General features: G+C 41.6%; 1 protein-coding gene across 4 annotated transcripts in view; it reads left to right on the forward strand.

Annotated features, from left to right (window-relative positions):
* Window positions 1-15,398, forward strand: part of klf8 (Kruppel like factor 8) — a 147,878-nt gene extending 132,480 nt beyond the window's left edge. For 3 of the 4 annotated variants that reach the window (XM_078412387.1, XM_078412388.1, XM_078412389.1), the window contains 2 exons: window positions 5,221-5,372; window positions 12,816-15,398. In XM_078412387.1, the coding sequence (XP_078268513.1) occupies window positions 5,221-5,372; window positions 12,816-12,997 (334 nt within the window). In that variant the 3' untranslated portion in view covers window positions 12,998-15,398. The remainder of the gene's footprint in view (window positions 1-5,220; window positions 5,373-12,815) is intronic. The other variant, XM_078412390.1, reaches the window with a different exon arrangement.
* Window positions 15,399-15,644: the final 246 nt, after the last annotated feature.

Consider the following 15,644-nt stretch of genomic DNA (forward strand, 5'->3'; position numbering starts at 1 on the left):
ACAGTCAGATTGGGAATGGGAGGGTTGAAGTGTTGAGCCACCGGGAGATCAGGTTGGTTGAATCGGACTGAGCGGAGGTGTTCAGCGAAACAATCGCCGAGCCTGCGCTTGGTCTCGCCGATGTAGAGAAGTTGACATCTGGAACAGCGGATACAATAGATGAGGTTGGAGGAGGTGCAAGTGAATCTCTGCCTCACCTGGAAAGACTGTTTGGGTCCTGGAGTCGAGGGGGGAGGTAAAGGGACAGGTGTTGCATCTCCTGCGGTTGCAGAGGAAAGTACCTGGGGAGGGGGTGGTTTGGGTGGGAAGGGACGAGTGGACCAGGGAGTTACGGAGGGAATGGTCTCTGCGGAAAGCAGAAAGGGGTGGGGATGGGAAGATGTTGTCAGTAGTGGGATCCCGTTGGAGGTGGCAGAAATGTTGGAGGATGATTTGTTGTATGCGACGGCTGATGGGGTGGAAGGTGAGGACAAGGGGGACTCTATATCCCTTGTTACGAATGGGGGGAGGGGGAGCAAGAGCGGAGCTGTGGGATATTGAGGAGACCCTAGTGAGAGCCTCATCGATAATGGAAGAGGGCAACCCCCGTTTCCTAAAGAATGAGAACATCTCCGATGTACTAGTATGGAACACCTCATCCTGGGCGCAGATGCGGCACAGACGGAGGAATTGGGAGTAAGGGATAAAGATTTTACAGGAAACAGGGTGGGAAGAAGTGTAGTCAAGATAGCTATTGGAGTCAGTTTGGAATCATTGTCTTGTTGCAGAATGAACCGCTGTCCAATGAGTTTCTAGGCATTTATTTGAACTTGAGCAGATAGGATGTGTCTATACACTTCAGAATTCATTATGCTACTACCATCAGTAGTTGTATGATCAATGAAGATAAGTGAACCAGTACCTTCAGCAGTCATACATGCCCAGGCCAGAACACTCCCACCCCTGTGTTTCACAGATGAGGTGGTATGCTTTGGATCTTGGGCAGTTCCTTCTCTCCTGCATACTTTGTTCTTGCCATCACTCTGATATAAATTAATCTTCATCTCATCTGTCCACAAGACCTTTTTCCAGAACTGTGGTTGCTCTTTTAAATATTTCTTGGCAAATTGGAACCTGGCCATCCTATTTTTGCGGCTGACCAGTGGTTTGCATCTTGCAGTGTAGCCTCTGGTTTTCTGTTTATGAAGGCTTCTGCGAACAGTGGCCATTGACAAATCCACACCTGACGCCTGAAGAGTGTTTCTGATCTGTTGGACAGGTGTTTGGGGATTTTTCTTTATTACAGAGAGAGAATTCTTCTGTCATCAGCTGTGGAGGTCTTCCTTGGTCTGCCAGTCCCTTTGCGATTAATAAGCTCACCTGTGCTCTCTTTCTTCTTAATGATGTTCCAAACAGTTGATTTTGGTAAGCCTAAGGTTTGGCTGATGTCTCTAACAGTTTTATTCTTGTTTCTCAGTCTCTTAATGGCTTCTTTGACTTTCATTGGCACAACTTTGGTCCTCATGTTGATAAACAGCTATAAAAGTTTCCAAAGGTGATGGAAAGACTGGAGGAAAGACTAGGTGCTGAGAGCTCTCTTACACCTGCATTAAGGAGCCACTTAAACACACCTGAGCAATTACAAACACCTGTGAAGCCATGTGTCCCAAACATTATGATGCCCTGAAATGGGGGGACTATGTATAAACACAGCTATATTTTCTACATGGTGAAACCAAAATGTTTAAAAATATCCTTTAATACAATCTGACCATGCGCACTTTAACCGCGTGCTATTTTTTCTATTACATATCTCAAATTGTGGAGTACAGAGGCAAATAAATAAATGATGGGTCTTTGTCCTAAACATTATGGAGGGCACTGTATCGCTATCCCATTGCAGAATCCCTATGTCATCATCACAACTTGACTTCCCTCTTGTTTTTACTTCATCAGCAACTTGGAAACTTTACATTCTGTTCCCTCCTACAGGTCATTTATGTAAATAGTAAACAATTGAGGACCACAAATTGATCTCTGCGGCACTCCACTATTAAAACCTCTCCAGCCTATAAAGGATGATTTTGTTCCAACTTATTCTTTTCTATATGGCAACCAGTTCCTAATCCATACTAACACACTTCTTCCAATACCCTTGGCTCTTAATTTATAGCAGTTCATCAAATGCCGTTTGGAATTCTAAATACAGTAGATCTGCAACCTCCATTCTATCAACACATCCTCAAAGTATTTACCAAATTTCTCAAAGGTGCTTTATCTTACATTAAACCATGTTGACCAATTTGATTACATTCAGCTTTCTTAAATAATTAGTTGTTTCCTCCTTAATTATCAGTACTGGCATCTTGCCAATAGTAGATATTAAACTGACGGGCCTTTAATTCGCTGTCTTCTATCTTTCTCTCTTTTTGAACAAATGGGTCACATTGGCTATTTTCCAAACCTCTGCAATTTAGGGAGTTTTGCAAAATTTCAGCTTTTAATCCTCTATCTCTGCAGCAACTTAACTTTAAAATGCTTGGGTTCAGGGATATTTGTCGTAACCTCCACCCAAAAGAATGATGCATAAAGTTAGTTTACAATATCTACCATTTTCTTGTTTCCTATCATTAATTCACCAGCCTCATTCGTAAGAGGTCCTACACCTATCTTGGCTGCCTTTTTCTTGAATATATATCCATTGAAATTCTTATTGTTGGTTTTGATATTAAACGCAAACTTTCTCTCAAAATCAGTTTTCTCCCTTGAAAGATTTTTTTTGTCTTTTACTTGGATCCTACTGTCTTTCCAATCCTCTGCCCAGCGCCTGATTGTATGTTCTACTCTCCATTTTAACATTATCCTGACCACCCTTTGTTATCCTGACCACCACAGCTTATGCCTCTTTTTCATGAAATCGTTCTTTATAACTGGGATCAGTTCATAGCCCTTTCCTCTGGCTGGTTAGCACACAACAAAAGCTTTTCACTGTACCTCAGTACATGTGACAATAAATTAAACTGAACTGAACAGCTGTTTGATTATCTGCCACAGTTCATCTAGTGACCTTCGTAATTCATAAATTCAGAAGTTATGGGTGCAGGATTCGGCCATATAGCCCATCATGTCTACTCAACCGTTCAATCATGGCCAATCTATCTTTCCCTATCAACCCCATTCTCATGCATTCACCCCATAATCCCTGACACCCTTACTAATAAAGAATCTGTCAATCTCCACCTTAAAAATATCCATTGATTTGACCTCCACAGCCGTCTATGGCAATGAATTCCACAGATTCACCACCTTCTGACTAAAGATATTCCACCTCATCTCCTTTCTAATTCTGAGGCTATGGCCTCTGGACCTAGACTCTCTCACTAGTGGAAACATTCTCTCCACATCCAGTCTATACAGGCCTTTCACTCTTTGCATGTTTCAATGAGTTCCCCCCTCATATTTCTAAACCTCAGCAAGTACAGGCCCAGTGCTATCATACGCTCATCATATGTTAGCCCAATCATTCCCAATTAGCCCTGTCTCTTAGTTTATTTTCCCAGTCCACCTGAGACTATCTTCATAGCATTATAATTACTCTTATTTAAATTCAAGGCAGTGGTTTTGATCATCCATTCACACGCATTCAATGTTCCCACTTCCACATTCAATCCCATCACACCAGGGGCAATTCACAAAGTGCAATTAACCTACAAACCTGCATGTCTCTGGGAGTTGAAAGGAAACCAGAGCACCCAGAGGAAATCCACTCAGTTACAGAGAGAAAGTGCAAACTCCACACAGGCAGCACCTAAGGTCAGGATCCACTCAGGTCTCTCTGTAAAGGCTATTAGATCCCACTTACAGGTTGCTACCTGTGCTGTCAGCTTTTCCTTCTTATTGCAAATGCTACATGCGCGGTTGTACATTCTCCCTCTGACCTTGTGGGTTTTCTCTGGGTCCTCTGGTTTCCTCCCACATCCCAAAGATGTACAGGTTTGTAGGTTAATAGGCTTCGGTAAAAATTGTAAATTGTCTCTAGTTTGTAGGATAGTGCTAGTGTACAGGTGACTGCTGGTCGGCACAGACTCGGTGGGCCAAAGGGTCTGTCTCCGTACTATATCTCTAAACTAAACCAAACCAAACTAAATAAAAACTGTGTAGGAAAGAACTACAGATGCTGGTTTAAATTGAAGGTAGACACAAAATGCTAGAGTAACTCAGACCGAAGAAGGGTCTCGATCCGAAACGTCACCCATTCCTTCTCTCCGAGATGCTGCCTGTCCCGCTGAGTTACTCCAGCATTTTGTGATACCTTATGTTCCTTGTAGAGTCAGTTAAATCTTCATAACTAAAGTCATTCTCTGCTACATTATTCACTGTTCAGCCTTGATTTTTTATTTACAGCTTTTTACTAACTCTGGATTTGCTCTGAGTTGAAGACTTCTGTTTGTATTTTCTGCCCCAGCCTGACACACTTTGCTGGTCAATGTCCCCGTCATTATCTAATACCACATCTCTCTTTTCCTCGATTTATTAAACATTCTATTTTTGGAAGCTCTCACACTTATTTATTTTAAAGCCCTGTCCACAGCCCTATGTGATTCACTAGGACACTGGTCCCAGTATGATCCAAGTGAAGCCTATCCCAAAGAAGCAGCTCTCTCCCCCCCATTGCTGGTGCTACGGTCCCATTCCTACCACATCGGGTTTTAAACCAAGCATTTACCTCCCTAATCCTGTTTACCCTTTACCAATTTGCATGTGGCTCAGGTAATAATCTGCTCGTATTGATAGTGCAAGAATGATTAATTTTCTTTTACCATCAGCATCACTGCTTGGAGGAATGCTGGTGCTACAGTAACCTTGCCCGAGTTCAGTGACCCAAAATTAAGACAATGTTCATTCTCCTCATTTGCCTGTAAATAGGAAAAGCCCGTTTCTCAGCTGTCAGTGAGTGGCAAAAATAACAAACACCGTTTAGATATTTATCTCCTAAACTACAGCTGCTGATAGGAATGCTCAAGAGACTTTAAGGAGCCTTCCACATACAATACTATCATTCATAGCAGATTTTACTGGTGCTCCAGGGAAAACAGTATTCGGAAGCATGGCCTGATGTGGGGGTGTTAGTGCATTCACTGGATAATTTGTACTTTTATTTAAATTGATTTAAAAAAAAAGATTGTAGTCATGTGTATATATGTTTAAATATTTCTAACATGTAACCTCTGCTTCTCCTAGTGCCCAGACTTTGCATGGAATACGACGATTATTACCGAGGTCTGAGTCACCTGATGGAAAAAGGAGGCGTGTCCATCAGTGCGACTTTGAGGGATGTAATAAAGTGTATACGAAGAGCTCTCACTTAAAGGCACACCGACGGATCCATACGGGTAGGTGCCACCCCCAGGGTTCAGGGCAGGTTTGTTTATCATTCGTGGACCTACTGTGTTCTCTGGCAAGGACAGGGCTCTTGCAGATGGCACGTCAGTGGGAGCACAGCCAACATGAGACCCACACGGTAGTGCATTTAAAGAATATGGATAGGGTGATAGATACTGAGAAAGACAGCATTGAAGATAGTTATGTATTCTCTGTATTCATCGTTGCAAGCTCTTTTCATTGTAAATTGACGAATGTAAAAATCTGCAAGTGAAAAGATAAGCAAGCTCCCTCTGCAGTAAACATCTGAATCATTCACCAAGGGTACCTTGCTATTGATCTGAACTTAAGAAGCCACTTGCTGGTTAAAACTGGTATTAATTTAGTGCATTTGAACATCTATGCTGCTTTCAATAATTATAACCTCATCAGGCTTATCGAGTTTTTTTAAAGATTGTTCAAGATTTTATCGGGTTATGGTTCATGTCAAGTAATTTTTATAATGAAATCAATTTAAACCTCTTCTTTGGCATTATATACGGTGTCCCAGTGGGAGTCTGTCTCTGCATGGTTAACCTCTAGCCAGCTAGGAAATAACAGCCAGTTTTAACAGAGAAATAGCATTGTTTTATACAGCACTTTTTAATAGTGAGGCTGTGATGTATTTCATTGACAAGGGCTCTCTCATTGTGAACCTGGGAGCTTCCTTCCATCTCCCTGTGAGGCAGCTGCAGTCTGGTTGCCATGGGGAATGAGTTTTGTGAGCCAGAGCCCCTTCTCACATTTCTGTGCATCAGGCAGCTGAGTCCCACTGAGCACGGTCCAGTCCTGAACTGCGAAGGTCTTGTATTAGTACTTCCTTAGCATGACAACTTCTGAATTCTTTCTAACCCATTTGGACCAAATGTTATGGCTTTTTTTAAGGGGAACCTGACATGGTTTGAGGACTGAACGCAATGATTTTTTAGTGTGTTTGAAATATGTGAAATCCATGATAAAGCCTCTGATGGCCACAAGAGGGCACTGGAAACCAGAAGAATCACAGACCTATCACTTTTGTGTATTGCTGATTATTTTGTGTTACGCAAGTGAGGATTGGATTCACCCTGGGTGAATGTAATTGCGGCTATTCTTGCATCATTTTCTGCTACCTCAGAAATTCGACCTGGGATTTTCTGTGTTAATAAAGCCCTGTGCACTGGCTGCAATTTCAGCTTTAGATATCACTCTCCAGGCAACACTGATTTTGGAACATTGTGAGGGGAATTCAACCAAGTTGTCCTGAAAGTGACCATCATGGGCACTTCTGCGATGAATTGCTTTTGCATAATAATGCTGAATTGGGATACTAATATGCTCCATACTCGGCACGCAATCCCTATCTCCCGACATCTCCTTCCCGGCCCTCTTATTCCCTCGATTCCCTCGATTCAGACCACCCCAATTGCACCAGGCTTGTGATCTTAAGACACTCACATTGCTGCTCCACTGCAATGGCCCAGTCAGTGCTGTTGCCTCTGCCTCTGAAAGAACAAAACACTGCAATAACGTTTTGAAGGGTGCATCTGAACTTTGCATCAGTGGACCACAGCGGGCGAGAATTTCTAAGCCTCAGTGTTTTGGTGTAATGGGTAGTTTCCTGCGTGTTACACGGATCAATATTTACTCCAGTTCAAGAAGTAAAAAAATCTATTTGTTTTTCTCAAAAGAAGTATATTATGTTTTATAATGTGGAAAATTTAAGATTTTTCATTTAAGTAAGTTGGATAGAGTAACTGAATTTTTTTTCAATGGGGTGAGCACTTGTTAAATGTTGATATTAATTGGGATTACAAAGCCATGAAGAATACCAAGAGAAAAGGGAGAATCCCAGAATAACCACCCATTCACCCATCGATTGTGGAAAGGCTTGCATGCTATAACGGGCTATAAAGTGAAGTCAGGCAGTTGTTGCAGGCAACAACTGATGAGCTCAACGCATGTTATGGTCATTTTGAGCAGAAGGTCAGTGGAATCACATCACCAGCCCCGACTGCCTTAGCCCTAGAGTAAACACGCAGACAGCAACTAGCCTGATGGAGTTCTTGGCCATGTGTTCAGGAGCTGCATGGACCAACTAGCAGGAGTATTCACAGACATTTTTAACCTCTCTTACTCCAGTCTGAGGTTCCCACCTGATTTATGAAGACCACTATCATTGCGGTGACAAAGAAAAGCCAAATAGCGTGCCTTAATGACTATCGTACACTGGCTCAGACATCCACCGTCATGAAGTGCTTCGAGATGCTGGTCATGCCGCACATTAACTTCTGCCTCCGAGAGAGCCTTGACCTACTGCACTTCGCCAATTACTGCACGGTCGACAGCAGACACCATCTTTCTGGACTTACGCTTATCCCTGGAACATCTAACTCCCATTTATTGATTAGCGCACTGCCTCTTACACCATAATTCCAACAAAACTTCTGGACCAAGGAGTCAGCAGCTTCCTCTGCAACAAGATAGATACTTGATTTAATGACCTAGTGATCATATTCGAAAGTGTTTGATAGCCATATGTACTGAAACAGAACAATTAAATTCTTACTGCAGCAGCATAACAGCTTTGTAAACACAGCAAGGAAGGTAACAAACATCCTCCATGATAATTTTCAACACCGGTGCCCCTCAAAAAATGTGTTCCTAGCCTCTTGCTACACTCCCTCTCCACTCAATGGATGCTAAAGTTGGAGTGTTAACCCTGTAATTGAAAGATTCATGCCTGGCTGCAAGGTAAGACGGCAAATAAAGGCATTCATTCAATCAGAACTTTAAGACAAATTTCCATTTCTAGTTACAAGAATTATATAAAAGTATTGCTGCATCAGTGTTAAACTGATAAATTTAAGAGTAAATGCAACTTAATTTTTCTTGTTAACAAGTTGTCTGAACTGTACTTGAAAAACAAATCTTGATACTGCAACATGTAAAGGGTTACAACTGACATCCGAAAGCAAAAGAGCATGCTTGGAAAAGACAGTGGAGCTTCTTGTGAACCTGGGTGCACAAACTGTCAGCTCTCGTTGTAGAATATAAATACACCCTAATGGTCAGAAAATCAGTTTCCCTCACTAGTCAGAAGTTGCCAGTAGAATACCAAATGGGTGCTGCTCTTTAATTACGAAATCAAAGAGGGAATTTAGATTAAAGGAAAGATACTTCTTTGAGAATGCAGAACACAATGCTATGTGGAATAATGAGGTGCGTGGCTATTAAACATTAACATCAGGGAGATCAGGATTGTTTAGCCTGATAGAAACAGATGAGGAAGATTTGAGGGGTGAGGGGGGGAATGTAACCTCTGGATTGCAGTTAATGGCCTGCTTCACTGTGTATTTTGTGTTATTAGTAGAATATTTGCTGTATTTCTTTTCATTTCTGACTGAAAGTATAAAGAATACCGTTCATTAGCGACTGAGAGAATAACATCAATACACTGGAGCCCAGAAATCCATACAGAGGTTGACATTTCAAAGTCATTTGTGGTATTTAAATCTTGGAGTCACTGAGGATCATCTTAATGATGACTGATGGTGCAAATTACTAATTCGGGCCTGGAGCATCACATTGGGTGAACATTATTCATATGCTGCTCAGCAAGATTAACATAAAGTAAGAGCTGGTGTTTCTGGATGGTGCAGTGAACTGCAGTTATGGAATCGTAGAGAAATTAGGCACAGAATCAGACCCTTCAGCCCACTGAGTCCATACAAACCATCAATCAATCACCGATTTATATTAATCTCACATTAATCTTACTTTTTATTATGGTAGACAATCAGATCCTTTCCCCCAGGGTGTAAACATCAAAGACTAGAGGGCATAGCTTTAAGGTGAGAGGGGCAATGTTTAAAGGAGATGTGCTGAGCACGTGTTTACAGTGAGAATGGTGGGTACCTGCTTGGTGTTGCCAGGGGTGGTGAAGGAAGCAGATACGATAGTGGCAATTAAGGGGCTTTTGGATATACACGTGGATATGAAGGGAATCAGGGGATATGAATTATGTGTAAGCAGATGATATTAGTATATTTGGATCATGTTCCGCACAGACATTGTGGGCCAAAGGGCCTGTTCCAGTGCTATATTTTTCAATTTTCTATGATTCTTCTAGACCCCCAGATTCTTCTAGTCACCTACACACACGTAACAATTGATAGTGTCCAATTAATCTAGAGACCCACATGCTTTTGAGGAAACCAGAACACCAGGGGTATCCCACACATTCACTGAGACAACATGCAAACTCCACACCGACCAAACATGGAATATGGAAAATACATGGAATATGGAAAATACATGGAAACGTGTATTGTGCCTGACATCTATGTTCAATTAGGCACTACCATGTGTTAACAGGTCATGCATGAAATTGGGCGTGTACAACTTATTGTGTTGGTTCACTTTACCATTTTAGGCCTGAATTGCTCACTAGTAGTTAGAGGAGAGATGGGAGAAATGGTTAATCCAGTGGATAACTGCTGGATGTATCCTGCACAGCTTGGGAGCTGTAGGGTCCTAATCTCTTGGTTTGGAGCAGATACAATAGTGTCATTCGAGAGGCTTTTGGATAGATACGTGGATACGCAGGGAATGGAGGGATATGAATTACGTGCAAGCAGGTGAGATGAGTTTATTTTGACATCATGTTCGGCGCAGACCTAGTGGGCTGACGGGCCTGTTCCAGTGTTGTACTTTTCAATTACAGGGAAGGGAAGAGTGAAAATCCTTCTTCACGTGTTACATCGATGCGAGAGCCAATGTGCAAAAGATGATGGAATAATTTGCATAGCCTCACAGAGGCTTTGTTGTATAAACAAATGATGATAGCATAAAGAGTATTAACTAACACCTGTACATCTGTCCTGACTGGTTTCTTGTTTCCCTGAGCGTAATGTGGGAACTTCAGTACCAGTATCTGTACTGAGAGGATGGTTACTCATCACCTTGCTTGAGTGATCACCGTTGTGATTTTTGAAACAGTTCTTGGCGGGGGCAGTGAGTGTTGATGCAATGCACCACACTCTTCTCCCATATAAACAGGAAGATTTGCATTTAGGTATCAGATTTCACACGTTCTTACTCAGTTATGAAGAGAGACTCAATAGTCTGTTTTTTTCCATAGACAGAGGGGGGACCTGAAAGGGGTTTACAAACATATGAGTGGGCAGCGATAGAGTAGATACTGGGAAACTCTACCTCATGGTGGAGGTATCTAAAACTAGAGGGCAAAGTTTGGGGTGAGAGGTTTAGGGGGGATCAAAGGAAAATAATCTATTTACGCTGCTGGGATCAGTGCACAGTGCCTACTGCAGCAGGCAGACATGCCTGAGTGGGTGGTGGAGGCAAGAATTCTCAACATTTAAGACGTATTGTGGCAAGCACCTGAATCACCAAGGCATAGAAGTCTACTGACTAAGTGTTGGTAAATGGGATTACTATAAATAGGTATGTGATGGTCAGCAAGGACAAAGTGAGTTAAAGGGTCAATTTCTCGGAATCTATGGACATCTGCTGCACTCTACATCCATTGAAATGCTTTTGATATGCTGTTACCATTGTAACATAGGAAAGTTGGTGGCCATTTTATGCCCAGCAGGGTTTATCACTTGTAGCAATGTGATTGACCAAATCATCATTGTTTCTCAGCTTTTTATTGAGAGAGAAGTATTGACTAGGACACTGGCGATAAGTTCTCTGTTTGTTCTGATAGTGGTAGTAGATCGTTTATATCTACTAAGAGGTGCAGATTGGCTCTTTGTTTAATATCACGTTGAAAAATTGTACCTTTTTATAAAAGCCCTTTATCAACCTATTACCTGCCAGACTTTGTTCTGCCCCCTCTTTCAGCTTTCTTTCCCCCCCGTACACTCATTCCGAAGAAGGGTCATGACTCAAAACATCACCTATCCATGTTCTCCAGACCCTGCCTGACCCAGCTGAGTTACTCCAGTACTTTGTGTCTTCTTATTAAAATGTCAGCTCTGCAAATTCTTTCATTCCCCAATTAAAATGGGACTCGTGTTACTGGACCTGTTAATTGATGTAGTATTTGTTATCCTTTGGGCATAAATTTACTAACTCCCTCAACACTGGCTTACAAATCCCTCAACATATAAAAGGTGGTAGTTCCAAGCCTTTCGATCTAGATTGATGCTGTAGGAAATGTTATGCTGCTGGAATTGCCATGTTTTATTTGCATTTGCTTTAGATCTTAAGAGAATCTTTGAAGGAAAGCAAGTAAATGCTGCTATCCCAGCCCAGCCAACATTTATCTTTCGGTCTGGATCCGAAGACAGATTACCAGTGATAGGGGTAGGAAGGAACTGCAGATGCTGGTTTAAACCGAAGATAGACACAAAAAGCTGGAGTAACTCAGCGGGACAGGCAGCATGTCTGGAGAGAAGCAATGGGTGACGTTTCGAGACTCTTCTTCAGATTAATTAGGGAAAGGGGAAACGAGATGTATAGACGAAGATGTAGAGAGATAAAGAACAATGAATGAAAGGTATGCAACAAAGTTACAATGTCAAATGAAACAGGCCATTATTAGCTGTTTGTTGGGTGAAAACGAGAAGCTGGTGCGACGGGGGGGGGAGGGATGGAGAGAGAGGGAATGCCGGGGTTACTTGAAGTTAGAGGAATCAATATTCATACCACTGGGCTGTAAGCTGCCCAGGCGAAATATGAGATGCTGTTCCTCCAATTTGCATTTAGCCTCATTCTGACAATGGAGGAGACAATGGAGGTCTTCTCCATTGTCAGAGTGAGGCTAAATGCAAATTGGAGGTGGTGTTTCTTAACCTCTTTATTTCATATTTTCAAGCTAAGCTGAGGAGAAGTTGGAACTTTATCAATCATAGAGTCATAGAGCACAGAAACAGGCACTTCTGTCCAACTCATCCATGCCCAATAACGTGCCCCATCCACGCTAGCTCCATTTGCCCGTATTTGTCCCTCTAAACTTTTCCTTTTCTTGTAGTTGTCCAAGTGTTTTTTTTAAATGCTGTTATAGTTTTAAGTTTTAACTTTTAATTTCAAGTTTTCGGGTACTTTGTGTATTGTGACTGCTGGCAGACCAATTTCCCTCCGGGGATGAATAAAGTTTTATCGTATCGTATCGTACCTGCCTCAACTACCTACTCTGGCACCTCATTCCACATACCCACCACCCACTGTGTGAAAAAGTTTCCCCTCAGGTTCCTATTAAATCTTTTCCCTCTCAGCTTAAACCTGAAGTCCTCTGGATCATGATTTCCCTTCACTGGGTAAAAGACTGTGCATTAACACTATCCCACTCATCATCCATTTTGATAAATTGATTCTGCCCTGCAGCCTTGGAATGCCAGATCTAGAGAATCCAAGAGGAGGTGTTGTGTGGTCTGCACACCATTAACAGTTTTGTTCTATTTTCCTAGGAGAGAAACCCTACCGATGCACCTGGGAAGGATGTACATGGAAGTTTGCACGCTCCGATGAGCTGACGAGGCATTTCCGCAAGCACACTGGCATAAAGCCTTTCAAATGCGTGAACTGTGACCGCAGCTTTTCCCGCTCGGACCACCTTGCACTGCACCGTAGAAGACACTTGATGTTGTGAAGGTACTTTAAGGCCAGCTTCACATCAGAGTCCGAGCTCTGCCTCCATCTAATTATTCAGCATTGCTGAATTCTGACAGCGCCTGCTGCAAGATGGCACCTGTGGATGCCAATTCAGAGAGAGAGAAAGAGAGCCCACCTGCCCTCAAAGACTGTGAAACTGTTCAAACCAGCTTTCCTTTTGATGTTAAGTACTGACTGCGTTTATGTAATTTAAACTCGACCTGTCATTTTGTCATGAATTTTTCTTCTTGCTTACGTTAACACAGGGCATAAAAAAAAGCAGGCAGCTTCTTATTCACTGCCCAAATCATGTTAAAATACAATGACAACCTTGTTGGCTTATGAATAACTCAAGTTTGTGTAAAAGCAGAATTGAGGATGGTATGAATCATTGGTGTTGTGTCTTTTAAAGAACAAAATATTATTTTCACATTGTATCATATTTTCCATTTAATGTGAACGATTTAAACAGTGGGAACTCCTAACATTTTGACTGATTTTAATATTCTGTTTTTAACTGCTCAGTGCTGAGGTGCATAAATTTTACTGATACAAAGTGATTTTCTTTCCTATGTTTCAGCTGTGCATTGCACATGGAAATGTTAGGCAGATCTACTTCACGAATGATAAACAGCTTTCCTTCCCCTGGTAGCAATCTTCCTGGCGAATGAAATAAAAACACAGTTGTGATATAAAGCTGTGGAATATATCTTTGATCGCTGTCCCCCCCCCCCCCCCCCCCTCCTTCTTCTCAAAGTAATATCTAAATCTGGCTGCTCAGTATGATTTCCTGTAATCAACCCCTCTTCGTTTTATTTCGGCTTGTGGGAGGACGTTGACAAGCCTTTGTTTTCTATCCATTAGTTGGTCCAGTTCTATGATGGTATTTGTGATCGCAGTACCTGTTGATATTGTTTTCACCGTTACAGCTCCTTCTGCAACAGGGACAAAGGCTGGTGCTGGCACCTACACGGCCTTTGGCCATCACTCTTACCAACTGATGCATCTTCTTAATAGCCTTAGTTGCCTACTGTGAATTTTTCAGCTTGTTACAACATGAAACCATGCAGGAGTTAAGTGGTATAAATAAAGAGCTTATGTACATTGGTAATTAAAAGTTAACTATGAATGCTTCAATATTAATAAATGGACTTAAGATTAAGATTTTACTATTCACCCCATTAATTTTTGTTCAGTTTGATGAACTGTGAAGCTAGATGCAGAGATTTAGAGCTTTCCAAGGGCATCTGGTATCTATGAGTTAACACATATAAAAAAGTGGCAGGGTAGGGTGAAGACCTGCAGCACTGAACAGCCTGCCACCAGGCGAGGTTAAAGTTGCAGCTCTCGTAGATTGCTAATGTATGACCCGTCTGCCATATTGTTCTGTTTTTACTGCCCTGTGAGGTATTGGTTTGATTGTGTAATCTATTTATCTTGCGTGGTAGTTTGTAGATTTAAATAAAACTCAGCCAGACCAGCAAATCACAACTTAATCAGAGTATATGAGAGTTTCTCAAATGGTCTCCAAGCTTTTGTTGGTGTAAGAGCGATCCCTAGACTTCATTAATAAATGACTAATGCTGATCAAAAACCAACATGCACATGTTTAATTATCTTTTCGATATCTAGCTTGAGTGTACTGACCAGGATCGGAAACTTAAAGATGCTTTTACCGTTCATTGGGAATTTGTAATGACATTACATTGATAACAGATACACAGTGGAACCTCATAAACACAGTTATGGTCTGCACAATTTTAAAATAAAAATCTAATTCCAGGAGCTCCTTTAAACTAATTCTAATTTTTTTATTCCTATCTTTTTAAAATTTGAAATGGGGCTGCTTTGATCACGTTTTCAGGAGGGCAGTTACTGGCTGTACAATGTCATTGAGTCCAGTATTGGGAAAACTGATTTGATCCACAGGGTAACTGGAAACAACCTGAACAAGATCTTTATCCAATCAGTAAGAACAAGGAACTGCAGATGCTGGATGACCAAAGAAAGACACAAACTACTGGAGTAACTCGGTAGGTCAGGCAACATGCAGGTACCTATCCATGTTCTCCAGAAATGCTGCATGACCCGCTGAGTTACTCCAGCACTTTGTGTCTTTTTTCTGTATCTAATCAGTGTTCGTTTCGATTATTTATCTTGGCCAGTTTTCCCAATACGTTGCCACTTGATATTTAAACAATAAATTATGGCATTTGTGGGAGAAAAATCCATTCTTTCTGACTGTGTTTAAGTGGTGCTAACAGTGAGATGCTCTTGATGTAAACAGCAAAATTAAAATGGAAATTGTATCACAATCCGTATTTATGGTGGGTTGGATGTCCACTGAAAAGAACTGTTGTGTTAAGGTACAATTCGTGTAATAAATGTTGCATCTTTCCAATTTTTGCATTCAATCTTTCATAAAGTAGATAACGTTTCCAATAGATGTGTTGCTGTGTGGTTTCAAACTATCTCCAGCACCTGGGCACCCAATAATATCTATCAATTAACATCTATCAATTATCGATTATCTCTTTGCTGGAGGAGTCCTTGCACTGTGACCTCCTCTCTCACATTTATTTGTGGTTTTCTCATTATTACAGAAACCATCAGGGTGTAATGGGGCCAGTCTTACAGAAGTGATG

This window comes from Rhinoraja longicauda, chromosome 15 (genome assembly GCF_053455715.1).
Source record: "Rhinoraja longicauda isolate Sanriku21f chromosome 15, sRhiLon1.1, whole genome shotgun sequence".
Taxonomy (NCBI): Eukaryota; Metazoa; Chordata; class Chondrichthyes; order Rajiformes; family Arhynchobatidae; genus Rhinoraja; species Rhinoraja longicauda.